General features: G+C 44.7%; 1 protein-coding gene across 2 annotated transcripts; it reads left to right on the forward strand.

Annotated features, from left to right (window-relative positions):
- Positions 1-24985, forward strand: Rpf2 (ribosome production factor 2 homolog). Of its 2 annotated transcripts, XM_006982791.4 has the most exons (10): positions 1-144; positions 1807-1939; positions 6927-6964; positions 8595-8634; positions 13385-13466; positions 14602-14678; positions 16565-16664; positions 19480-19582; positions 23333-23477; positions 24542-24985. In XM_006982791.4, the coding sequence occupies exons 1-10, from the start codon at positions 122-124 to the stop codon at positions 24719-24721; spliced, it is 921 nt and encodes a 306-aa protein (XP_006982853.1). In that variant the 5' UTR covers positions 1-121; the 3' UTR covers positions 24722-24985. The 2 variants fall into 2 exon arrangements, with proteins under 2 accessions (XP_006982853.1, XP_015856851.1); XM_016001365.3 differs by lacking the exons at positions 1-144; positions 6927-6964.
- The last annotated feature ends 307 nt before the right edge of the window (positions 24986-25292 follow it).

Below are 25292 nucleotides of genomic sequence, written 5' to 3' on the forward strand. Positions count from 1 at the left end.
AGGACCGCGGGGCTGTCTCAGGAAGTCGCGTTTCGCATTTCCGGCCCGGCCTCTTCCGGCCTCTAGCGGCGGCTTTGCGGAAGTGCGCGGCGCACGTGTGTTCGCTCGGGGTCTGGTAGCGATGGACGCCTTGGATAAAGTCATGTAAGTGTGTGGGGGACGCGATGGCGTGGGAGGGAGTCTCCCGGGGCTGGGTGTTGCCTCTGCGGTGGCCCTGGTCCCGGCGTTGCGCTCTCCGGACGCGCTTCGGGAAGGAGCTGGCCTCTTCTGCAGCCCGAGTCCCTGCCGCTGCAGCCTTGCAGGCTGGCGGCGAGCGCTGGGGCGGGGGCAGCGGGGGCCAGAGCCGGGGTCGGCTTAGGGCCCCGCCGCTGGTGGGTTCTGAAGCGCGAGAGTGGCGGGGGCCGGAACAGACGGGGCTCAGAGTTTCGCGACTGTGTCCATCAGTTTATCCCGTAACATAGCTGTCCTGACACGCTTGTGTCAGAGAACTGTAGGGAGCAGGGTTTGCCATAACGGGTGCAAAGTTTTCATTTTTCTTTTCCGCCCAAATCTGCGCACTTCTGCCTATCGCTGAGTGATGGCTAACGTTTGTTCAAAAATATTTGAGTTCCCAAATGTTGCTGCATTGGTTGTTACAGGTTTCCTGCCGCTCCCCGCCCCGCTTTTCGAGACAGGGTTTCTTTGTGTAGCCTTGGCTGTCCTGGAACTCGCTCTGTAGATAAACTGGCCTCGAACTCACAGAGATCCACCTGCCGCTACCTCCCGAGTGCTTGGATTAAAGGCGTGTGCTACCACCGCCCGGCTCAGTTTTCTGCTTTTTAAGTAATGTGCAATGTAAACGAAAGTTTGTTTGTAGTCAATAGATTTTGTGCACCCATTGTGCCTCACTAATAAAGCAAGTAAGCTGCAGTTTACATTGATTACAGGTTAGTGAGATTGAAAAAAGACGTGGACTATAGAGTGTATAGCAGTTATTACTGTGTAAACACAGTGCGTGCCTTGATTTGATTCAATGAAAAATGCAACTTGAGCGACCAGTAAATGGCTAACTACGTGGTTTTACACGTGGCATTTCATTGGAGAAGAATTTTTTTAATTCTGTGTGGGAAACTAAAGTGTATGTATATGGTTTTCCTTTTCCCTTCCTCCCTGTCCCAAGACTGGAAGATGGAGGGTTATAGTTAATTAGGAGAGGAGGCATTTTCTTAATAGATGGCAGAAAAGTACCATGTTTACCATAGAGGAGGCAAAGTTGAATTCTTTCTTCTGAACAGAAATGTATAACAACATCCTATTACTGCCCCACCATAAAAACAGTATAATAAATTAGGTGTGGTTTTGTGGGGTTTTTGTTTTGTTTTCTGTAATGGGAGTTGTAGATGGGTTCTTACATTTAGTTCATTTTGTAGCATTGGTCTACACACCGGACCTTGGGCATATTGCTTCTCTAGTCTGAGTTGCCTGATTTGTAAAGAGCTGTAATTACAAGCATAAGTCCCCATGAAGAAACGTAGTAAGTTAAAAATAACTGTTTACTTGGGTCATTTCATTTTTTAAATTTATGTATATACACACACACATATATGTGAATGCTAGCTTTGTATTCCCCGGTTGCATGCAGTGCCCACAGAGGCCAGAAGAGAACATCAGATCCTTTGGAACAAGAATTATAGTCAGTTGTGAGCTTCCATGTGGGTGCTAAGAACCAAACGCAATCCTCAACAAGAGTAGCAGGTGCTCTTAACGTGTAGTTGTGTCATATGAGGAAAATGTGTAAATTGTTATGAATTGTGCTTTTTTGAACAGAAAGCCTAAAACAAAAAGGGCTAAGCGATTCCTTGAGAAGAGAGAACCCAAACTCAGTGAAAACATTAAGAATGCCATGCTGATTAAAGGGGGGAATGCAAATGCAACCGTGACTCAAGTACTCCGAGATGTGGTAGGTATCGTGACTTACTATATTCAATGCTATATTTTTAAACTAAGTGCATCTCTGTGGGTGTCCATGGAGGCCAAAGGCCTTGGATCACCTGTAGCAGGAGTTACAGGTGACTGTGAGCCTCCTGATATGGTGGGAACTCTCTGCAAGAGAAATGCCTCGTTGTCTTTCTAGCCCTGTTAACTTGCTTTAAAAAAAAAAAAGCCATGCATGGTGGCACATGCCTTTAATCCCGGCAGGCAGATTTTCGAGTTCAAGGCCAGCCTGGTCTACAGAGTGAGTCCCAGGACAGCCACAGAGAAACCCTGTCTTAAGAAACCAAAATCTAAAACAACAACAACAACAACAAAAAACCCCAACAAAACACGGGTTCTCACTATGTAGTCCAGGCTGGCTTTGAATATTCTTTTAAAGTGAGGTTGAACTATTTAGGAACTTTTGAGCACACTGAGTTGAGCCAGGTCTGGTAGGATTATGATGTCTTAAGATCCAGTCTTGAAGAGTTGGAGTTGGGAGGGGCAGGGGTAAATAGAAAGGACAGTGAAATTGGAAGCTATTTATCTTATAATGTACTTGTAAGGGTACTTAAAGAATAGTCATCTGAATGAATTTTTATTTATTTGGGTCCTGCCTCCCCTTGGGACAGGGTCTCACGTTGTAGCCCTGGCTGGCCTGGAACTTGCTATGTAGACTGGGCTGACTTCTGCCTTCTGGATGCTGGGATTATAAGCATGTGCCATCCTGCCTCACTCTTTGACAAATTTTTTTTTTTTTTTTTTTTTTTTTTTTTGGATTTTCGAGACAGGGTTTCTTTGCGTAGCTTTGCGCCTTTCCTGGAGCTCACTTGGTAGCCCAGGCTGGCCTCGAACTCACAGAGATCCGCCTGGATCTGCCTCCCGAGTGCTGGGATTAAAGGCGTGCGCCACCACCGCCCGGCTAAAAAATTCCTTTTTTTTTTTTTTTTTTATTTTATGTGCATTGGTATTTTGCCTGCCTGTATGTCTGAGAGGGTGCCAGATCCCCTGAAGCTGGAGTTACAGGCATTTGTGAGCTACATATGGAGGCTGGGAATTGAACCCGGGTCCTCTGGAAGAGTAGCCAGTGCTCTTAACCTCTGAGCCATCTCTCCAGCCCTGACAAATCTTTTAAAGTTTGGTTTATGGACATTTATTTTTAATTGTGTATGGGTATTGTGCATGTTTGTGCACCACTGATGTGCCTGGTGCCCTTAGAGTTTAGAAGATGGCTTCAGATCCCCCAGAACTGGAATTACAGAGTTGTGAGTTACCTTGTGGGTATGGCTTCAGATCTCCTGGAACTGGAATTACAGACAGTTGTGAGTTACCTTGTGGGTATGGCTTCAGATCCCCTGGAACTGGAATTACAGACAGTTGTGAGTTACCTTGTGGGTATGGCTTCAGATCCCCTGGAACTGGAATTATAGAGTTGTGAGTTACATGTGGATGTTAGAACTTGAACCTGGATCCTCTAGAGTAATCACTGAACCATCTCACCTGCCCCTTGTTTATACCCAGTTTAGTAACTAATTTGTAAGCTGAAATAACTGCTTATTACTATGTTCTTTCAACAGTACTAGTTATTCTAGGTTCTGAGAATTAATAAACAGTACAGTCTTATTCTTCAGTGAGATCAGAGAAGACATGCATTGTAAGTGTTGTGCAGTTGTGCTGTGCTGGAGATATGCTCAGCATAGGATGGGAAATAGTTAAAAATAACATGCGGGGAAGTAGAGGATCAGAAATTCAGTCTACACAGAGTCAAGTCCAGTATGGCCTAACGAGACTAACAAAAAACAAAAAATCACAGAGGAGGGGACCTACACATAAGGTGGGCTTCCCAGAAATAATATGTAGCCCCCCCCCCCAAAAAAAAAATCACATAGGAGGGATCTGATCACAGGTGGGCTTTCCGGAAATGATACATAGCCTTCATTTTGAAGGAGGAAATGAAACAGGAAGAGAAGTTTGGGGCTTCCAAGACTGAGGAGAAGAAACAGGACCCACTTGGTGAGCCACAAGTAACCGGGATGGCCAAAGGAAAGTGGACTCCGTGAACCTAGAAAAGGAGGCAGGGGTGTACAATAACATGGATTTGGAGTTATTCTGAAGCCTGTGGAGTCAGTGAAGTCTTTTTTTTTTTTTAAATACTGTGTTTTTTTTGTTTGTTTGTTTAAGTGAGAGATATGATAACCCTTGTGATGCATGTGGTGCTAGAAATGGATCCAGGGTTTTGTGCAAGCCAGGCAAGTGCTACCACCGAGTTATGCCTGTCACTACAGTTTATTGCTTCTATTAAAGAGGTTGAGAGCAAATGCTGGAAAAGGTTATCTAGCGTCTGATGGTAGGAATGAAATTAACAGCTGGGCATGGTGGCACATGGCTTTAATCCCAGCAGTCTGGAGGCAGGGGCAGGCAGATCTTTGAGTTCAAGGGCAGCCTGGTCTACAGAGCAAGTTCCAGGACATCCAGGGCTACACAGAGAAATAAACACATCAATTAATAATGAATGAATGAAATTGAGAGCTAGTGAGAATAGATATGGGAGGTACAAGTTTTGGCATTGGTGAGAACTGTCTTCCTAGGTTTCTGTCTTGGTTGCCCAGTGAGCAGTAATACCAATTTAGAAGGCTGGGAAGATGTCTCAACTGTTAAGAGCACTGGCTGCTCTTCCAGAGTTCACAGGTTCAAGTCCTAGCACCCACATGGCAGCTCACAACCATCTGTAACTCCCGTTTCCAGGTGACCCAACACCCTCTTCTGGTCTCCCTGGGCACCAGGCAAGCATGAGGTGTATATACATACAGATACAGGCAAACACACATATGTATAGAATAACATAATTTAAAAATCAAATATCAATTTAGAGAATGTGTCTGGTAGGGCAGGTTTGGAGGGAAAGGTGATAATGTTCAGGGGACATGTAATTTAAGTAGTTAAGATAAAAATGACTGTGTTGGTCTGGCAAGATGGCTCGTTGGGTAAAGACCCTTGCCACCAAGCCTGACAGTGTCTGGACCTGGTAGGTACTCAATACATTGATGAATGACAGTCACTGTATGTGGCAGTATCTAATAGGTACATGGGTATTTAGGACTTGTGTGTAGCTAATAGAATCTTTGAATGAAATCAGCTAAATAACTGAACTTTTCCCCCTTTGAGACAGTGTTTCCTGTGTAGCCCAGGCTGGCCTCCAGCTAGCCATCCCCTGCTTCAGCATTCCAAGTGCTGGAATTGCAAGCATGTGCTGTAAGTAAACTGCAAAAACTCTGGGTTTGGTGTCCCAGGTTTCAGCACCAAATGTTAGTAAATTGATGGCTGAAACTGCAAGGAGACAGTTCAGCCCTGGAGGGCGAGGTATCCCGGACACCTCGAGCTGCTCAGAACAAGAGCTCTGCCCTGAAGGTGTCCCGGACACCTGGAGCTGTTTAGCACAGCTCTGATGGCTGGGACTGCAAAGAAACAGCCCAACCTTGGAAAGGAAGGTTTTCTGACTTCTCGGGAGAGTCAGGCCTGGAACTGCTTCAGCAAGGAAGGGTATCCTGACTCTTTGGGAAAGTCAGGATATACCTGTTATGATGGGAGATGGTCTCCCCGCAGGACACAGCAATCCTGCTCCTCTCCTGGAGAGCCACAATCTCCGGCTCAGTGTTACCAGCTCTCTTGTTCAGTCCACTATGGGACGTCTTAGCAAGGTTTTTCTGTTCAGCTCCCCCTTGCTCAGTCCCAGCAAGGTTCTTCTGTGCACCAGTTAATGAGGGTCTTCACCCAATACTCTTTTGAGAAAGGTTTATCTGGGAAGGAGGAGTCCAGGAGAGTAGCTGCCTCTACCAGGGTGGAGAAAACAGCTCACAACTGACTAGGCAGGGCGGTTTATATAGGATGTCTAGGGGGCAGAGTCAACTGTGATTGGTTAGTTTTTTTCTGCCCAGGGGTTGGCCAGTTTTGTGGGCAAGGGCCAAACTATTTCTTTCACTGGCCTTTCTTGGCTTTTTGACACTACCTCTAAGGCCAGGGCACATTTCTTTGACTGACTCTGATTCTAGGGGCTAAGAGTATTTCTTTGGTACTGGTTTCAGAATCAGGGCATGTTTCCTTGGTTCATTTCTCTGGCCCAAGTCCCAAACACAGGCTGTGTTTCTTTCCCTGGTCCTGGGCCCTAGGGCCAGGATTCTGCTGTCCTGCTCTGTGATTGGTTGATTTCACAAGTCAGTTGGACAGGGGCAGAGATGGCTCTGATCTGAGTTAAACTTTGTTTCTCTCACTGGCCTTATCTGGGCCATCCTTCCCTAACCCTGGGCTCCAGGGTCAGGATGGGTTTCTTTAGGCAGCCCCTTTTTCTACATGTGCCACTATGCCCAGCTTGACTATATGGAGAGCTTTGACTTTATCGTTTTTTCCTCCTTTCCCTTAACCACACGGGCTACAGGAGTTGAACTCAGGTCATCAGGCTTGTTGGCAACATCATTCCCCCTGAGCCGCATCATTTGCCATTGAACTCTCAATCCTTATCTTCACCTTCTGAGCCCTGGGATTACAGATGTGAGCTACAGTGTCGGGCCTGGCTTGCTCATCTTTTTCTGAAGTGTTTATCTGCATGGTGTGGTATTGGGAGGAAACAGCTTCTTTCCTTCTGAGTGACCCTACACATTTAAGTTATAGGAGAAGTACAGTATTACAGAGTATTACATGATGGTCATTCTTGTCAGAAAAAGGTGACTGTTCATTATACTAAGACAGGGAAACACTTGGCTGAGAATCATCAAATGTTTTACTAAACATGGTGCCACATTCCTGTAAGCCCAGAACTCAGTCAAGGCAACCAGGGCTGTATAGTGAGATCCTGTCCTCACCACTCAGTTGAAAACAGCTGATCTGATGGCCCATGATTTGAATGACTGAAGCAGGAAGATTGCCAAGACTCTGCTTTTTGAATGTTTGTTGAGAAACTTTAAAATTATGTTTTACAGTATGCACTGAAGAAACCATATGGAGTTCTATATAAAAAGTAAGTTGGTTTATTATTATTATTACTACTTATTTTGTTTAGTTGTAAAAGTAACAATTGCTTTATGGGAGATTTGGAAGGAAAAAGTGTTAGTATTTGCACTGAATGGTTTTTATTTATTTATTTATTTATTTATTTATTTATTTATTTATTTATTTATTTATTTTTTCAGTTTTTTGAGATAGGGTTTCTCTGTAGAACAGCCTTGGCTGTCCTGGAACTTGATCAGGTTGTCCTCAAACTCACAGAGATCTTCTGCATCGGCCTCCTAAGTGCTTGAATTAAAGGCTTGTGCCACTATGCCTGGCTCAGAATATTCTTGCATAACTATAATATGTATATACCTTATTTTGAAATAATTACATATGCACAGGAAAGTTGTAAGAATTTTTAGAATTCCTGTATGTCCTTCCAGTGTTACATCTTGATTTTTTTTTTTTTTTTTTTTTTTTTTTTTTTTGTTTTTTCGAGACAGGGTTTCTCTGTGTAGCTTTGCGCCTTTTCCTGGAACTCACTTGGTAGCCCAGGCTGGCCTCGAACTCACGGAGATCCGCCTGGCTCTGCCTCCCGAGTGCTGGGATTAAAGGCGTGCGCCACCACCGCCCGGCTACATCTTGATTTTTTGTTGTTGTTTTTTGAGAGACGGGGTTTCTCTGTGTAGCCCTGACTGTCCTAGAACTCACTTTGTAGACCAGGCTGGCCTCGAATTCACAGAGATCCACCTAGCTCCGCCTCCTGAGGGCTGAGATTAAAGGCGTGTGCTATCACCGTCCGATATATCTTGAATTATTATAGTGCAATTATTCTAAGTGGGGAATTGACATTGCTTTGGTGTGTGTGTGTGTGTGTGTGTAGCTGTTTGCCCATGTGCATATGAAGATCTGCCCAGGCTAGAAAGCAGCAGATCCCGCAGAGTTGAGGTGAGCTGCCTGATGTGGACTGAACTTGGGTCCTCTGTCCAAACAATAAGCCCTTAACCTCTGAGCCATTGTTCCAGCCCAACACTTAGAATAATCTTTTTATTTTATTTTGTTTTTGAAACAGGATTTCTCTGTGTAGCTCTGGCTGTCTTGGAACTTGCTTTGTAGACCAGGCTGGCCTCTAACTCAGAGATCTGCCTACTTCTGCCTCCGGAGTGCTGGGATTAAATGTGACGGGTTGTGTTTTGTTGTTGATTTTATGTTTTGGGGTGTTTTGTCTGCATGCATGCACGCACGCACGCACGCACGCACGCACGCGCACACACACACGCCTGCACCATGTGTATGCCATTTGTCCTTGGAGGCCCAGGGAATGGCGTTACAGATGGTTGTGAACTACTAGATAGGTGCTGAGAATTGAACCCAGCTGCCTTCTCTGAAGGAGCAGCCAGTATTCTTAACCACTGAGCCATCTCTAGGCCTCCCCACCCTCATTTTGGGTGGTGTGTCTTGGGACAAGGTCTGCTTGTCTGGAACTCAGTGATATCTACCTACTTCTGCTTCCCAAATGGTGAGATTAAAGATGTGTCCCTCTGTGTCCCATTCTTTTAATCATCTGAATATATAATTACCTTTATTCACTATATCACTTAACTGAATGTACTTATTAACATTATTAAAACTGGAGTCACTCTTTTTAATATTCTTAGGAAAAACATTACAAGACCATTTGAGGATCAGACATCACTGGTAAGTACAGGAATCTTCCTCCTTAAGAGAGCTCTGGGGGCAGGACTGGGCGTGTGGCTGGGGAGTGAGCGGTAATGGTGCTGGCTCATGCTTGCCTAGCATGCCGAGGCCCTGGGTTCCATCCGCAGCACTCAGAAAACAGAACAGAGTTGTGTAAAAACGACTCCATACCAGTTCATGCTGCACTCCTAATGCGTTCTTTTTTCCTTCTTAAGTTAGAAACTCTATGTATGACAGTGTTGATACTCAGACTGAGAAATAAGACTATTCTTTTTTTAAAAAAGTGTAATGAGCCGGGCGGTGGTGGCGCACGCCTTCAATCCCAGCACTTGGGAGGCAGAGGCAGGTGGATCTTTGTGAGTTCGAGGCCAGCCTGATCTACAGAGCGAGATCCAGGAAAGGCACAAAGCTACATAGAGAAACTGTCTCAAAAAAAAAAAAAAAAAAAGAGTGTAATGAATAGTGTGTGTGTGTGTGTGTGTGTGTGTGTGTGTGTGTGTGTGTGTGTGTGTTTTTCTAGCCTTCCACCCTGTGGGGTCTGGGAATCACACTCAGGTTACCAGGCTTCATACCAAGCACCTCTACCCACTAAGTCATCTTTCCCATCTGAGAATTTAGAAGACACAGCTATTTTTAAAAGATAGAGCTGCTGTTGTTATTACTGTCATAAGATACTCTTGTTTTTGAGACAGTCTCTCTGTTATATAGCTCTCTCCAACTGTCCTGGAACTATGTGGACCAAGCTGGCCTCAAACTCCACCTGCCTTTGTCTCCGAGTGCTGGGATTAAAGGGGCAGTCCCACTATACCCAGCCTGGGTTTTGGTTTTTGAGTCAGGATCCCATGTATTTTAGGGTGGTTTGAACTCTGTGTAGCCAAGGATGACTTTGACCCTCGTGTCTCCACCCCAGTCCTGGGATTACAGGCATGGACCACCACTGTCTATGCAGTGCTGGGGATTGGGGATAGAGCCAAGGGCTTTGTCCATGCCAGGCAAGGAGTGCTAACTCTGCTACATCTCCAACCCTTTTGGTAGTTTTAATGAAAAAAACTTAGTATCTAGAAACATAAGTGTAGTTGGACTTTCTTTGGACTGCTAGCTCTCAAATAATGACGTAGAGACTTCTTACTAAGTATGAAAGCTTGGCCTTAGCTTACACTTGTTCCCAACCAGCTCTTAAAACTTAAATTAACCCGTTTATATTAATCTATGTTCTCCCCATCCCCCAGATTCTTCCCAGAGTTCCTATCTCTGCTCAGAAGTCCCACCTATCCTCTCCTGTCTAGCTATTGGCCATTCAGCTCTTTATTAAACCAATCAGAAGGTGCTTTGGCAGGGACACATCTTTACAATGTACAAAAAGATTATCTCACAATGGAGAAGAATTTGATGGAAACTATGATGACTTTGGATGAAAAAAGAAAAAAAAATACGGAGGGAAGGCAATTGATCTTTCCTCTATATTAGGGAGATTGAAAACAAACAAACAAAAAAAGTCAGGAAGATTAAGGAGAAAGGGCTTTCTCAATATAAATTGGGTGAAGATGGCAATGACATTGATCTGTTAAAACATAATCTTTTTATTTTTGTCTGTTGTTTTGAAACAGTGCCTTGTGTTTCTTAGCTGGTTTAGTAGCAAAGGCTGGCCTTGAAGTCCTGTCTCTCATCGTCTAAGTGCTAGAATGACAGGGTGTGCCACCATGCTTGGCTTGAATACATTTTAAATTTTACTAAACTTCATATTCTTATTAGACAACATAGTCAGTTAGATGTTTGAATACCTGATATGCACTTATCATTTATTTGTTTGTTTGGGACCGTGGTTCATGAAACCCAGACTGTCCTCAAACTTAATCTGCAGAGGATGCCCTCCTTCCTCCACCTCACAAGTACTGACATTAAAGACATGCCACACCACACCTGTCAGGAGACTTTACAGAACGCATCTTAAGAATGCAATCCCATTGACTTAGACCACGAGTATATTTTAAATTGTTACTATTTTTAATTATATGTATATATGTGTGTGGGTCTGTGCACATCAGAGCCAGTGAGTACAGAGGCCAGGGCATTGGATCCCCTGGAGATGAAGTTATAGGTAGTTGTAAACCGTCCAATGAGAGTGCTGGGAATTGAATTCAGGTCTTCTAGAATCCACCAGGACTGATGAGCCAAATATGTAGCCTGACCATAAATATTTTTGAGCACTTCTATGTAGAATGCCATCAAATGACATCTCATGACCTTGGTAGGGCTTTGCAAGACTTACTATCTCTGATAAATTAATTCTCAGAAAAGTTAATTTCTAGGACAGGAAAAGGTTCACAGCCTGAATTCGTTCATTTATTCATTCACTCTATATCTATCTGTCTGTTTATCTACCTACCTACCTGTCTGTCTGTCTGTCTGTTTTTGAGGTAAGGGTCTTCTTGTATCCCTGGCTGTTCTAAAACTTCCTCTGTAGACCAGGCTGGTCTCGAACTCACAGAGATCTCCCTGCCTCTGCCTCCTGAGTGTGCCCCTCACCCCTGTCCAGCCTGAGTTCTTGACTTTCCTAACTCCTTCACACTGGAAGTGGATGGGCAGCTGTGGCTCTTGGCCACACTTGGTTCTGCTGGCCACACTTGGTTCTGCGTAGAAACTTACTGGATGATATCCAGATTAGGAGCTCGCCCTCAGGGAGTGATAACTGATGTGTGTGGTGTGGGATGGGGCTGGGGTGGGGAATGACACAGGGAACTTAAGGATTGCCCTGTCCTTTGATCTTTTTCATTAATTTTGAAGGTTTTCTAGCTGATTTTGGACTAGGACATGTTAAATCTAATTTGTGCATATGTGGTGCTGTAAGCCAGAGGTTGTGGGGTCTGTTGCTCTCCGCCTTATGTCTGAGACAGGTCTGTCACTGAACCTGGAGCTCGCCATTTGGCCTCAAGGACTAGCCACTGAACTCTAGAGTTGCATGTCTCTACCATACCAGTGCTGGGGTTCCAACGTGTGCTGCACACCTGGCTTTGAATCTAGTTTTTATGTTAGAATAGTGACCTCAGTAAGTTGAGCCAAGTATGCGGATGTCGAGTGTTGGCATCGGGCTGTCTAGGATTGAAACTTAACGTTTTTACTCCTTTCAAATCTGTAGCATGAATCTTAAAAGTTCTTATTAATAAAATCAAACCTGAGGCGAGTTATTGGGGTCCATGCTGGTAGATCAGAGAGATAGAACAAGCCACAGCTATCTCACCTTGCCAGTTCCTCAGCTCGTCCTGTTTCCTCAGACTGGAAGCTTCTGTGTCCTCATCCCGAATGAATCTCAGCTGAACTGTGTTGCTCCAAAGCCTGAAAGCTTAACCAGGCCAAATGCTTAACCAGCCAAAGCCTCTAGTTTCTGGTCCTCACGCCTTATATATCTTTCTACTTTCTATCACCACTCCCTGGGATTAAAGGCTGGCTTTTTGGGATTAAAGGCGTGTCACCATGCTTGGCTATTTCCAATGTGGCCTTGAACTCACAGAGATCCAAAGGGATTTCTATCTCTGGAATGCTAGGATTAAAGGTGTGTGCTATCACTGACTAACTAGTGGCTTTTCTGTTCTCTGACCCCAGATAAGTTTATTAAGGTACACAATATTTTGGGGAACACAATACCCCCACACAAATCTGTAATGGAAGCCAAGGAATACTTTTTTTTTTTTTTTTTTTTTTTTTTTTTTTTGAGACAGGTTTCTCTGTGTAGCCCTGGCTATCCTGGAACTCGCTCTGTAGACCAGGTTGCCCTTGAACTCAGAGGTCCACCCGACTCTGCCTCCCGAGTGCTGGGACTAAAGGCGTGTGTAACCACGTCCAGCCCAACCAGTTCTTATACTGGAATATCATAACTCTGTCAGCCACTCCCCCAGATGTGACACGGCTCTAATCCAACTGTGGGCATGGAGATCCTAGGGCCCCTTCCTTATCTTGTTGCAGTGTGCTGGGAAAAGTAGCAAAGGGCATTAAAAACTCCGGAGCCAGTTACAAACCTCCAAAGCCAGTGTGTTGATAAGTCTCAAAAGTGAGATTTATCAACACAAAGTGATAAAAAGTGAGTTCAGGGATATTCAGTAAATGAAACACCTGGTGTGCCACTCAGAATGCCTGCATAATTTAGTGGTCTTTCCTATATTAACTCTCTAGCTTTCGTGTAGTTTTAGTCTTGAAATGTGAGCCTTTTAACTAAGTATTCCAAATCAGAAAAATTTGGATTTAAAAGCTAAAATAAGGTACATCTGTCTGTCTGTCAATCTATCTATCTATCTATCTATATTGGCATATAAGTATGTATTAAGGTTAGTTTTTTTTTTAAATGTATGAGTGTTTTGCCTGCCTGCATGTATGTGCATCACATGTGTGTCTGGTACCCTTGGAGGTCAGAAGAAGGTGAAGGATAGTAGTGAGCTGCCATGTGGGTTCTGGGAACTGAATCCTGGTCCTCTACAAGAACAATAAGTGCTCTTAACCTGAGCCCACTTCTCCAGCCCCTTCTGTATATACTTATCTAATCATTACGTCTTCATTAGCTTCTGGTGGGAGAGGGGGGATGGGGAAACCCCCGGCGTCCTTTACAAGCTTAAAGGTAAATGGTTTGTTTGTGTGAAGACAGGCTCTTGTGTGTAGCTTTGGCTGGCTGGAACTTAGGGCAGTGTTTCTGCCTCAGCCTGCCGAGTGCATAAGCAGGGCAGGCTGAGAGTCTTCAAGAGTTTTCCTTCTTCCTTTATAGGAGTTCTTTTCAAAGAAGTCAGACTGTTCTCTGTTCATGTTTGGCTCCCATAATAAGAAGAGGCCGAACAATCTAGTTATAGGTGAGTATCATATTCTTTGTTGTTGTTGTTTGAGACAAGGTCTCATTATGTAGCTCTGACTGGCCTAGAACTCACAGAGATCCCCTGCCCCTGGGCGCTGGAATTAATGGCCTATGCCACAACTCTAAAATGGTTTTACCCAGAGTCAGCTCTGTGACTCGGTTAGCTGATGTTTTCAGGGTTTACAGTCAACCAGTGAACTCAAACCAGTGAGTAGTTTCTGTTGCTCCTTTAACCTCATGACACTGGATAAAATATTTTGGACTGGAGTCTACCTCTGGTAGAGCCCTTGCCCAGCTTTTTGAAGGCTAGGTTTGGGATCCCAGGATGACTATAGAAACTTCCTATCCACCAGTGACATCAGTATTGCCCTCCAGCCCCGGGAAGTGAGAAAGAATGTGCACTAGTTCTTGGTTAGTAATCTTAGAGCACTATTGCTAACATCTTTGGAGAGCAGGAGGTGTGGGTTCCTGGTGCTCTGTTTATTATTGACGTATTTTATGTGTATGTTTGTAAACCACATGGAGTTGTGGACAGTCATGACATGGGTGCTGGGAACCACACTCAGATCCTCTGGAGGAGCAGGAAGTGCTGTTACTTACTGAGCCATCTCTCCAGCCCTGATGTGTGGAGTTCTGTCTAACATGCTCAGTCATAGGCAACCCCTTGACCATCTGTGGTCCTCATACAGCTTGTTTTTTGAGGGTGGATGTTATTGTTAAGGTTTCATTCCAAGCCTGATGTGTGCTGAATACTCCTGGTATTGCTGAGCTGCATCTCTTTTTAATTTATTTAATTACTTTTTAGTAGTCTTTCTATTTACCCCTAGGTGGGCCTGGGTCTTTCTATATGGCCCAGGTTGGTCTTGAGCTCTGTCCTCTTGTCTCCCCAGTGCTGGAATTGTAGGTGCTCACTGCTGCACCCAGCTCCATAAAGTAAAGGCGCTGGGCTCAGCATGAGAGTGTAGAGTTTTTCCGTGACTAATAGCCTAACCACGCAACTAAGTAGATGTCTGAGTTTAAGAAGGGAGTGTGAGTTTGGAGAGACAGAGAAGACACAGATCATTTGGAGCATATAGGTAACATAAGGTGGCTATTGGGGAAATCTATGTGCTTAAAAATGCATTTCCTTTCAGGTCGTATGTATGACTACCATGTGCTGGATATGATTGAACTAGGTATTGAGAAATTTGTGTCTCTAAAAGATATTAAGGTAAGTTATTGATCATAAAACTAAATAGCATTTTAATAATGTTCTTGGCTAATCCTGGTGTCTTGTGGTAAAGAAGTACTGATAGAATTTTATAGAAAAAGAACCTCATGCAGAAAAAGTTTTACCTTTATTTTAAAAAGAGGAATGTAGGTCAGGAGGTGGTGGCACACACCTTTAGTCCTGGCAATCAGGTGGATCTCTGTGAATTCCAGGGAGAAACCCTGTCTCAAAAAAACAAAAACAAACAAACCAAACAACCCCCAAAAACCAACAACAAAGGAGGAATGTATTTATAACATGTAGTGCATGTGGATCTTATAGAAGCTAAACTTTAGAGAGCGATGACCGTTCTGGTTAGGTCTGGGGAGTAAATCTGTCTGTCCTAAGTGATAACAACATTTACAGACACTCGGAAGTTTTCCAGTTGAGTGCTGTTCTACAGCCAGAAAGCTCTGGCTGCCACTGTATTGTTTTGTCTCTTAGCTATTAGAATTGCTTAGAATTGCTAGCATAACCCCTCCTCAGGAACCTGCTGTGTTTGAATGGGATTATGAAACAAGAAGTAATAAGGATTGGCCAAAAGAGCCTGAGAAGGCAGGGAGTGTCTGACTTCAGATTGTCCCATCAATACACTGTTTCACGTGGATCTTAGAGGTGTGAGATCAAGGCAGTGTCCCCTGGCTGGTGGTGTCTTTGTTTGTTTTTTAGACAGGGCTCACTATGGGCTTTGGCTGTCTGGAACTTTCTATGTAGACCAGGTTGGTCTTGAACTCAGAGATTGGCCTGGGATTCAAGGCATTTATCACCACACCAAGCCCAGTTTTCCGTTTAGATTTGGTGATTGAAACCCAAATTTTATTTATTTATTTATTTATTTATTTATTTATTTATTTATTTATTTATTTATTTATTTATTTATTATGTATACAATTTCCTGTCTGCATGTATTCCTGCAGGCCAGGAGAGGGTGCCAGATCTCATTACAGATGGTTGTGAGCCAGCATGTGGTTGCTGGGAATTGAACTCAGGACCTCTGAGGGCGCCAGATCTCATTACAGATGGTTGTGAGCCACCATGTGGGTGCTGGGAATTGAACTCAGGACCTCTGGCAGAGCAGCCAGTGCTCTTAACTGCTGAGCCATCTCTCCAGCCGGAAACCCAAATTTAATTGTTTAACCTTAGAGTCATGTATATGGTAGATAAAAACCAAGGTTGGAGTTTAAGAGTTTAGAGAGAAAGAATATTGTTTGTAATGAAGGTTGTACACCTTAATGGGTGTTGTGTGCTGCTTTGATGTAGGGTTTGAAATCACCCCGGCTGGCCGCAGACTTGCTGAGTAACCAAGGCTGAGCTTGAGCTTCTGATCTGCCTGCTTCCGCGTTCCACAAGTGCTGGGACTGCAGGCGTGCTCCACTGGGTCCAGCTGAGCTGGTGGAGCTTAGGCTCGTGTATGGTTAAATTGTGGTAAATGGACATACTGCTCATTTCTTTAGCTCTCCTCTAAAAAGGGGACAGACCTTGAAGGTTTAGTAGAATAATTAAACTAAATATCCTTCTCCTGTGGCTTTGAAAAAAGGCTTTTGACAGTCAGTTCCCTGTGTAGTCAGTAACTCCAGCTTCCTTAGGTTCAAACAGTGACCTCATAATTGGACCTGTGGGTTTAAGACATGTCTTGCCATTTATGTGATGTTTGTGATTTATCAAATCAGTGGTTTTCTTGATCCTCACTTGTGGATGTAACAATAATAAGTGAGGTAGTATGTGTAAAAATGTTGATTATTTTAACACATATTGGCTATCTTAAAAATTGTCATATAAATTCTTTAGATTTTGGAAATTGTATAGTTATGGTGCTTTTTTTTCTTTTTTCTTTTTTAATCTCATAGACTAGTAAGTGCCCCGAGGGAACAAAACCCATGTTGATTTTTGCTGGTGATGAATTTGATGTAACAGAAGACTATAGAAGATTAAAAAATCTTCTTATTGGTGAGTATTATTGGAACTCATATCATTAACAATTACAGCTGCTTTTGAGACCTACCTTTTCTGTAAGATTAAACTTTTTCACATTCTTTCCTTCACCAAACTGTACAGTTCTCATCTTTTCTTATATCTCTTCTTTTTGTCCCACTGAGCTTAATAAGGGTTTTATTCATAAGCTTAGGTAGTGGTGGTGGGAGGTTTACAGAGACACAGGCAAGTTACCAGTGGCTGTAGCTGCACCCCAGCAACAGTTCACTGCCTATAGTTCTGTGAGGATTTGAACCCGGGTTCTCCAGAAGAACAGCCAGTGCTCTTATCCACCGAACCATCTCTCCAGCCCTTTTTCTTTCCATGCGTGCATGCGTCTGTGTCTCTTTTGAAATGGGCTTTGTAGCCCGGGCTGGCCCCAGTATGCAGCAGTCCTTTTACTGCGCCTTCTTTTCTGGGGCAGGGGGTTGAGATGGGGTTTCACTGTTTAGCTCTGGCTGTCCTGGAACTCGCTTTGTAGACCAGACTGGCCTGGAATGTGAGAGATCTGCCTGGCTCTGCCTTCTGAGTGCTGGGATCAAAGGTGTGCGCTGCCGCTGCCGCTGCCGCCGCCACCGCCGCCACCACCACCACCACCGCCCAGTTTACCTGTGCCTTCTAAGTACTGGGCTTACACAGAATTATAAATGTGTGCCCCACACCAAGGCCGACTAGATTTCATAAACCCTAATTTCTCATTATCTTGTACTTCCACTAGATGGCGTGAAAGACTCCCTAATGTAGTGATAAGGAAGGGTGTGGAATGGAAAAGAAATCTGGGACAGAAGCAGAGAGGTGGGAGATGAATGCAGAGAAAGTGTTGTTGCTCGTGGGTAGTTAGGTTTTCAGTATAAATGCGTCAGCCCACTGCTCTGTATGTTCTGTTCACATGAAGCACAGTGACAGCAGCCCTGTGCTTTGGAGAGTGTCATCACACGATCTCACAGGGTGTGAACTCCACGTCTACAGAAGTGGCTGGACACCACTGGGTCAGTAGGGACAGGCTAATAGAGGACCGTCTCCTCCTGCAGAGCCCTTTTCTGGTCTCAAACGACACAGTGAATCTACTGGGGGTGAAGCCAGGGCCTTATATGTGCCAGGCAAGCCTTCTGTCATTGGATTATATCCCAACCTATACAGTTCCTTTTTTGGAAAAGCAACATTTATTATTGTATCTATGATGTGTATGTGGGTGTGCATGTGTGTGGAGGTCAAAGGATAACTTTGTGGCTTTGACTCTCACCTTCCTCATTTACGTGGGTGCTGGGGATTGAACTTGGATCTCCAGGCTTGCATAACAAGCGCACCTACTCCCTGAGCCATCTTACCTCCCGAGGACTGCATTTCTTCACGGGAAGCCCAGTAAACAATAGCACTGTTCAGGTTCTGTCTGTCCTGATTTTTATGGCTGTTTTTTTTATGTTTCTGTTCCTACTATATGAAGATGATATAACAAGGGGAGATGTATTTTGGTGCATGCATTCGGCACTCAGGAGGTGGAGTCAGGTTCAGAGAGTTCAGAGTCATCCACATGGTGAGAAGTTTGAGGCCACACTAGCATTACTGTTAACACGTCTCCAAACAAACTGAAGTAGGCTGGGGCCAGTGCCGGGGCCTGTGCTGTGTGTGGGTCTAACCCAGTGCTGCAGAGGGAGACAGGCACACTCTGGGGCTGCCTGCCGGCCAGCCTAGCCTGGCCCCTGGGGTCTGCTCCAGGGAAACAACACTGGAGATTGACCTCTGGCCTCAGTGATCATCTGCTCATGTCCCCACACATCCCTGCTCACGTGCGTGCGTGCGTGGTGCGGGGACACACACATACAAGTTAACACTTTGTAACTGAAATTCTTTTTTAATTTTTATTTGTTTGTTTGTTTGGTTGGGTTTTTTTTTTTTTTTTTTTTTTTTTTTTGGTTTTTCAAGACAGGGTTTCTCTGTGTAGCTTTGTGCCTTTCCTGGAACTCACTTGGTAGCCCAGGCTGGCCTCGAACTCACAGAGATCCGCCTGGCTCTGCCTCCCGAGTGCTGGGATTAAAGGCGTGCGCCACCACCGCCCGGCGGTTGGTTGGTTTTTTTGAGACAGGGTTTCTCTGTAGTTTTGGTGCCTGTCCTGGATCTCGCTCTGTAGACCAGGCTGGCCTTGAACTCACAGAGATCCACCTGGCTCTGCTTCCCGAATGCTGGGATTAAAGGTGTGTGCGACCACTGCCTGGCTTATTTTTATTTTATGTGTGTTGGTATTTTGCCTGCATGTATGTTTGTGTGAGAGTGTCAGATCCCCTGAAACAGACAGTTGTGAACTGCCATGTGGTTGCTGGGAACTGAACCTGGGTCCTCCGGAAGCACAGCCAATGCTGAGCCATCTCTCCAGCCCCTGTAACTGAATTTTGAAATTGCTTGCTTGCTTGCTTCCTTGCTCGCTCGATCCCTCCCTCCCTTCCTTCCGACAGGGTTTTGTAGTGGGTAGCTGTTCTAGCTGTGATCTTGAAGCACTGCCCCTAGTGAGGTAGCAGGTAACTGTTACACCTGCCTATGACCTTGAACTACATGCCCATTCTCTAATAAATTCCTTTGCCCTTTAAGCAGACTCTATGGATTGCAAGCAATATCAGGACCCAATAGGGTTTTTCTGTGTAGCTCTGGCTGGCCTGGAACTTGCTGTGTAGACCAGGCTGGCCTTGAAATCACAGAGATCCACCTGTCTTTACTTCTCAAGTGCTGGGATTAAAGGCGTGCGCCACCACTGCCCGGCTATAGTTTTCTTTCTTAACAACTGAATATGTGCTTTCAGATTTCTTCAGAGGCCCCACAGTATCAAATGTCCGACTGGCTGGGTTAGAATATGTTCTGCACTTCACTGCACTGAACGGGAAGGTTTACTTTCGAAGCTATAAGTAAGTACATTTCCAGATGTTTTTCAAAATCCTCAGGGGTAACGTTTTATTCTAACTCAAAGTTGGTTCCTGCCCAGTGGGCCTGGAGAAATTGCAGATAGTAGTGGCAGGAGCTGTGCCCTGGCCCTGTCTGAGAAACTCACTTCTCCAGGGTCCCTGGTCATCTATCACGAGCCTGGTGTATGTAGTAACCCCCTTCCTAGATTTCTGTGCTGTCTCATTATTGTTCTTGACTGGATTTAGAACAAGCCACAGTCAAGCCAGACAAAGCAGTTTTCAGAATTCTGGATTTGAAAGAAAGCTACAGCATAAAGCAGGGAAAGGAGCAGTGACTGACCACTGATTGCCCCTCTAGCCTAGGTTTCTACCATAACCCCAGCACCATACAGTATGAGTGTAGATCCCAGCAACAGGTTGCTTTGTTTGGTTTGTTTTCCAAACAGTATCTGTTGATGTAGCTTCAGGCCTTGAACTCATTGTGCAGCCCAGGGAGGCCTCAGACTTGGAGTCCTCCTGCCTCGACTTCTTAAGTGCCGGCATTACAGGCCAAGACCACCACTCCTAGCCAGATTCCTTTTTCACTGATGAGATACCAACGTGCTACAATTACTCAGGGTTAGGTTAGCATCCCTTTTATTTCTTTAAAAAAACAGAACGTCCAGATGAACCTGAAGTGTTTTCCTGTTCTTGTCAATCAGTCCTGTGCCCCAGCGGTATAAAGGTTTATTGAGGGACGTGCTGGGTGGGAGCAGTCAGTTCTCCTTAGCATGGCCTCTGTCACTCTGTTCTTCTCACTTCCACTGTGATGACAGAAGAGGGTTGGTTGACCTCTGGCCTCCTCCACGTGCACACGCATGTGCTCTTGCACACATGTACATGCATCGGACTTAATAGCAAGGGCACGCCATACGCCATGGCAGCACACCTTTAATCCAGCATTTGGAAGGCAGAGGCACGTCAGTCTACCAGATTGCTGAAGCCACTTTTAGATTTAGCCTGGCAGTCATTCGTAATACAATGTTTGAATTTTAAAGTCAGGACCCTAGGATAAACTTCATTTTTCATTTTGGGAACAAAGTTTCTTGTAGCCCAGGCTAGCTTTTAGCCCATCTGGCTTTAAATTTCTGACCTCTGGCTTCCATCTCAAGTCCTGAAGTTAGAGGATGTCTTGTGGCTGTGCTGCTGGGTCCCTGCTGCCTCGGTGCCAAGTGTCATAGCTGTTAGTGTTCGCACTGTGCTCCTTAATGAATGAGGGCAACTCTGCCTGTGAGTTAGCAGATGTTTGGGTTGTTTTTGACACAGGCTCTCAGTGTGCTTTGCCAGTGGATTCTAGTACTCAGTAGGTAGCCCAGGCTGGCCTCAAATTGTGATCTTCCTTGCCTCTGCCTCCTGACTGTTGTGATCCCAGCTGGAATGTGAAATTATATTGCTACGACCTGTGTGATGCCTTTCTGTTTACGGTCAGTCCTAGTGTTACTGGCTTCTTCCTGTACATCTGTAGTAATTTATTGCCGTGGGTGAGCGTCATTTGCTTTCCTTTGTCAATTTTGTTCAGCGTATGGGCAGAACCACTAAAGTGATGCGGTTTTGTTTTGTTTTTTAAGATACAGTGTCCCTCTGACTGTGCTGTACTTGAACTTGTAGTGATCCTCCTGCTTCATTCAGTTTCCCAAGTACCAAGAATGTATTACAGAGACAGGCTCCCAGGACCAGCCTGATAAAGAGTCCCAAATGCCACATACACCTCTGCTGGAGTATTGGTTAGGCTGTATGCAGAGAAATATGCCAAACAGGAAGTGTTAGGTTTACCTTAAAAAGCAAACACAGCCTTCCAGTAAGAGAGATTACACAGTGAAAACAGCATAGTGTCAACTAGTAAAGGGGGAGAGACCGTTTGCACGGAGTGGCACCGTAACTTAGTTCATACGTCATTTGTTTTGACACACCCTTGCTTTGTAGCCCAGGCTGGCCTCAAGCTTCAGCCTTACCTTCCTAGTGATGGGATGGCAGGCGCATGTCACTATGCCTAGCATCCATTTGTTCTTTCTTTCCGGCAAGGGCTGAGACAATGTCTCTCTGTGTAGCCCTGGTTGTCTTGGAACTCTTCGCCAGGCTGGCCTTGAACCCAGATCCACCTGCCTGTGCTTCCTGAGTGCTGGATTAAAGGTGTGTGCTACCGTACCTGGCTCATTTTATCTTTCTGTGTTTCTATAGCACTGTTGTCGAACCCTCTGCTCTTTATGTGTCTCATTGAATTGAGTGGAAGGGATTGCTTGATACATGTCTGCTCCTGCGAGTCTTGCTGTGACCAGCAGCTGCTCCCGAGAGTGCACTGTCTCGGTTGGCTATCTGCAGGTGTACCCAGCTAAGAGCTCCTGAAGTAGGCACTGGCACACACACACACCAGCTGCCTGCTGTCCTCTCTGGAGCCTTCCCTAATTGTTCTGTTCCTTCTCATTACCGGTGTTGTCTCTTGCCACTGTGACAGCTTTTTGTGCAACACTAATCAGTTAATACCTCCCTGCCGCCCCTTCCCCCACATATTTTTACCTGTGGGAACATAACTGCTCTATCAAATGTGGTTGCCAGATATAATGTTCAGATTTTGGGTTGGTGGTTTTTTGTTTTTGATTGTTGTTTTATTGAGACAGTTTCACATTGCCCAGAGTGAAGTCGCTGTGTAGCAGAGAATGGCCTTTAACTGGTCCTCAGGCCTCCAGTTCCCAAGTGCTGGGATGACACTTGGCTACTCTTCGGGTCTTTCAGCTCTTCTTAGGACAGGACTCATAAAACAATTGGGGGTGAGGCCGGTTGTGGACTTGAGAGTAAAAGAGAGATTTTTCATGACTGGGAAGTGGGTGCCCATCAGGAATGCACAAGACAGTGAATCCCATTACTTTGTGTTACTGACAATAGAATAATTGAAGGCCTCCTCTTGTCTGGTCACCAGCTCCTCACTCTTCCTTTCTCTCCTCTTGCCCAGATATATCTAGTTCTGGAGTTATTTGGACATAGAATGTTGAAAAGTTGTAATTTTATTTTATTAGAATTTTTAGATTTACTACAAGCTACAGAAGTCATTAATGTGCTGTAGGGAAAAGTTGATTTTGAATGGGTTGACTTAACTCATATAATGTTGGAGATAGGAATTTGTTAATCCTTTCAACATATCGTTTCTTTTCCTTCCTCCCTCCCTTTCTTTCTCCCTCCCTCCCTTCCTTTCCATTTTTCCTTCCTTCCTTCCTTCCTTTCTTTCTTTTTTTTTTTTTTTTTTTTTTCTGAGACAGGGTCTCACTATGTAGCCCTAGCTGTCCTGGAACTCACTATGTAGACCAGGCTGGCCTAGAACTCAGAGACCCACCTGCCTCTGCCTCCCAAGGGCTGGGATCAAAGGTGTGCATCACTAAGCCCCACCAAGCATACTGTTTCTAAAGCCCAGTTAGAACTACTATTTTGGTGCTAGGTGTCAAACTTAGGGTCTTGTGCAAACATTCATGTGCTCTGCCAGTGAATTATCTGAAAATAATTTTTATACTTGTTGTTTCCCAGCATTATTGTGCCACTTCATTTCTGATTTTTAAAAACTAACCAAAGGATGCACTTGGTATGAATGCCTAAAGTTTCTAAGAAGAGGCTTGGCCTCTGCAATTATAACTGTTCCTATCTGAAACTACAAAACCCTTTCAGAAAAGGTATTTCAGAGGAGGACTTTAAAAAATAAACTGAGCAGCATTTCCCCTATTCCTAAAGGCTGCTGTTGAAGAAGTCTGGTTGCAGAACCCCACGGATTGAACTGGAAGAGATGGGACCGTCGATGGACCTGGTTCTCAGGAGGACACACTTAGCATCAGATGACCTTTATAAATTGTCCATGAAAGTGCCCAAGGCTCTCAAGGTACATAACCTGTGATGTGGTGCTGTGTGGATTTCTGTATTCCACTTTTGCCAGGAAGGATTTGTGGCCATAAAAAGATGTATGAAAAAATGAATAAAATAGATAAGTTAGGCTCAGAGCCAGAAGAAGAAAAGAACCTCTCTAGACATAAAAGTAATAAAGAGCTGCAGAAGCCAAGAGTCTGGTTTGGCTTTCTGCCGTTTTCAGCAAAACCAGAACAGTGTGGGCATCATGAAGACTGTTACAGCTGTGTTTCTAGAACGATATATATGTTAGATGTGTATTGACTTGTAGCCTAGTGCGCCCTTGAACTCAAGGTTCTTCTATCTCAGACCCTCAGGTGCTGGATTACAAGCATGCACTACAGGCCCAGCTTTGTGTTGACTTTTAGATTGTTTCACAAACAACTAGACGTGCTAGAAAGATGGCTCAGTGTTTTAAGAGCACTTGCTCCCATTGCAGAAGACCAGGCTTGAGTCCCAGCATCCATCATATCTGTGGCTCACACCACCCGTGGCTTCCTCTGTGGCCTCCATGGACTCCTGCACACGCTTGCACACACACACACACACACACACACACACGCACACACACACACACACACACACACACACACACACACACACACACACACACACACACAAATAATAATAAAAGAAAAGAAATGTAGGCACCAAGTAGACATCTTAACTCTGGAATGCTATCAGAGATTGAACTGAGAACTCAGTCTTCTGAGGCTAAGCTCGGAAAACCGTGTTGATAGATGACAGTGGTCAGTGTATCTTGATTCTTGCCAGATGACCTGACATTTTACCCAGATGGCAGCATTGTAGGACAAGGGGGAGGGGCAGTGGCTGGCTCTGAATAATGAGAATGTGCATTTTAAAGAAGTCCCGTGATTCCTCGAGAAGAAAGGTGTGTAAAGCTGTGTCATTGAGAATCTTCACAGTGGGAAGTGTTAGAGGTGTGTGATGTGCTAGATTTCTACCAGTTTTTATATATATAGTAAAAGACCACTAAAGTTACATATGTATACACCCACATACTTTTCTCTTATTTTATAGCCAAAGAAGAGAAAGAATGTCTCTCAGGATACTTTTGGCACAACTTTTGGAAGGATTCATATGCAGAAGCAAGACCTAAGCAAACTGCAGACCAGGAAAATGAAGGGGCTGAAAAAACGACCCGCAGAGACGGACGCAGAAGAGCAGAGGAAGAAATCAAAGAGAACGAAGAGGAGCTAGTGCAGCCATCTGGCAGGGACCGCTTCTGTGGCCGCTTACTAAAGAGAATCGTTCAACTGGAGTCTCTCCAGTTTTCTCATAGGAATTGGTTGGGCTTTTGGAGGTCTTTGAAGGGGTGGGGGTGTGACAGGATCTCACACTGTAGCCCAGGCTAGCCTCAGCCTCCCAAGTGCTGCAGTTACAGGCTTGTACCACCATACCTGCCGTATTGTATATTTCTGTAACATAACTTATTACTTAAATTTTTAAAGAATTTGAAATTTGTATGTGTTTGGATCATACTTACCCCAACTTTTCCATTGTAATTGATGTGTGTGTGTCCTCAAATGTGTGTCACAGTGTGGGTGTGGTCAGAAGACAACCGTGGAGTCCCTTGTGGGGCTTGAACTCAGTCACTCCATAGTAGCTAAGTGCCTTTATCCACTGAGCCATCCCGCTGGCCCAGTTTATTACTGATGAACAGTAACACACCACAAGTTTAAAACAGGCTTTTTGACCTGTGCCATTGGGTCCTAGTGTATCTTTGCCTAGTGTGATAGCCCTCTCCCTGAATTCTGCTCTTTGATTTTGT

Source organism: Peromyscus maniculatus, chromosome 16 (assembly GCF_049852395.1).
Source record: "Peromyscus maniculatus bairdii isolate BWxNUB_F1_BW_parent chromosome 16, HU_Pman_BW_mat_3.1, whole genome shotgun sequence".
NCBI lineage: Eukaryota > Metazoa > Chordata > Mammalia > Rodentia > Cricetidae > Peromyscus > Peromyscus maniculatus.

Coding starts and splice junctions, on each gene's coding strand:
- Rpf2 (XM_006982791.4), top strand. CDS start 122: ATGGACGCCTTGGATAAAGTCAT. Junction 14,679..16,564: donor TGTCTCTAAAAGATATTAAG/GTAAGTTATTGA, acceptor TTAATCTCATAG/ACTAGTAAGTGCCCCGAGGG. Junction 19,583..23,332: donor GTTTACTTTCGAAGCTATAA/GTAAGTACATTT, acceptor CTATTCCTAAAG/GCTGCTGTTGAAGAAGTCTG.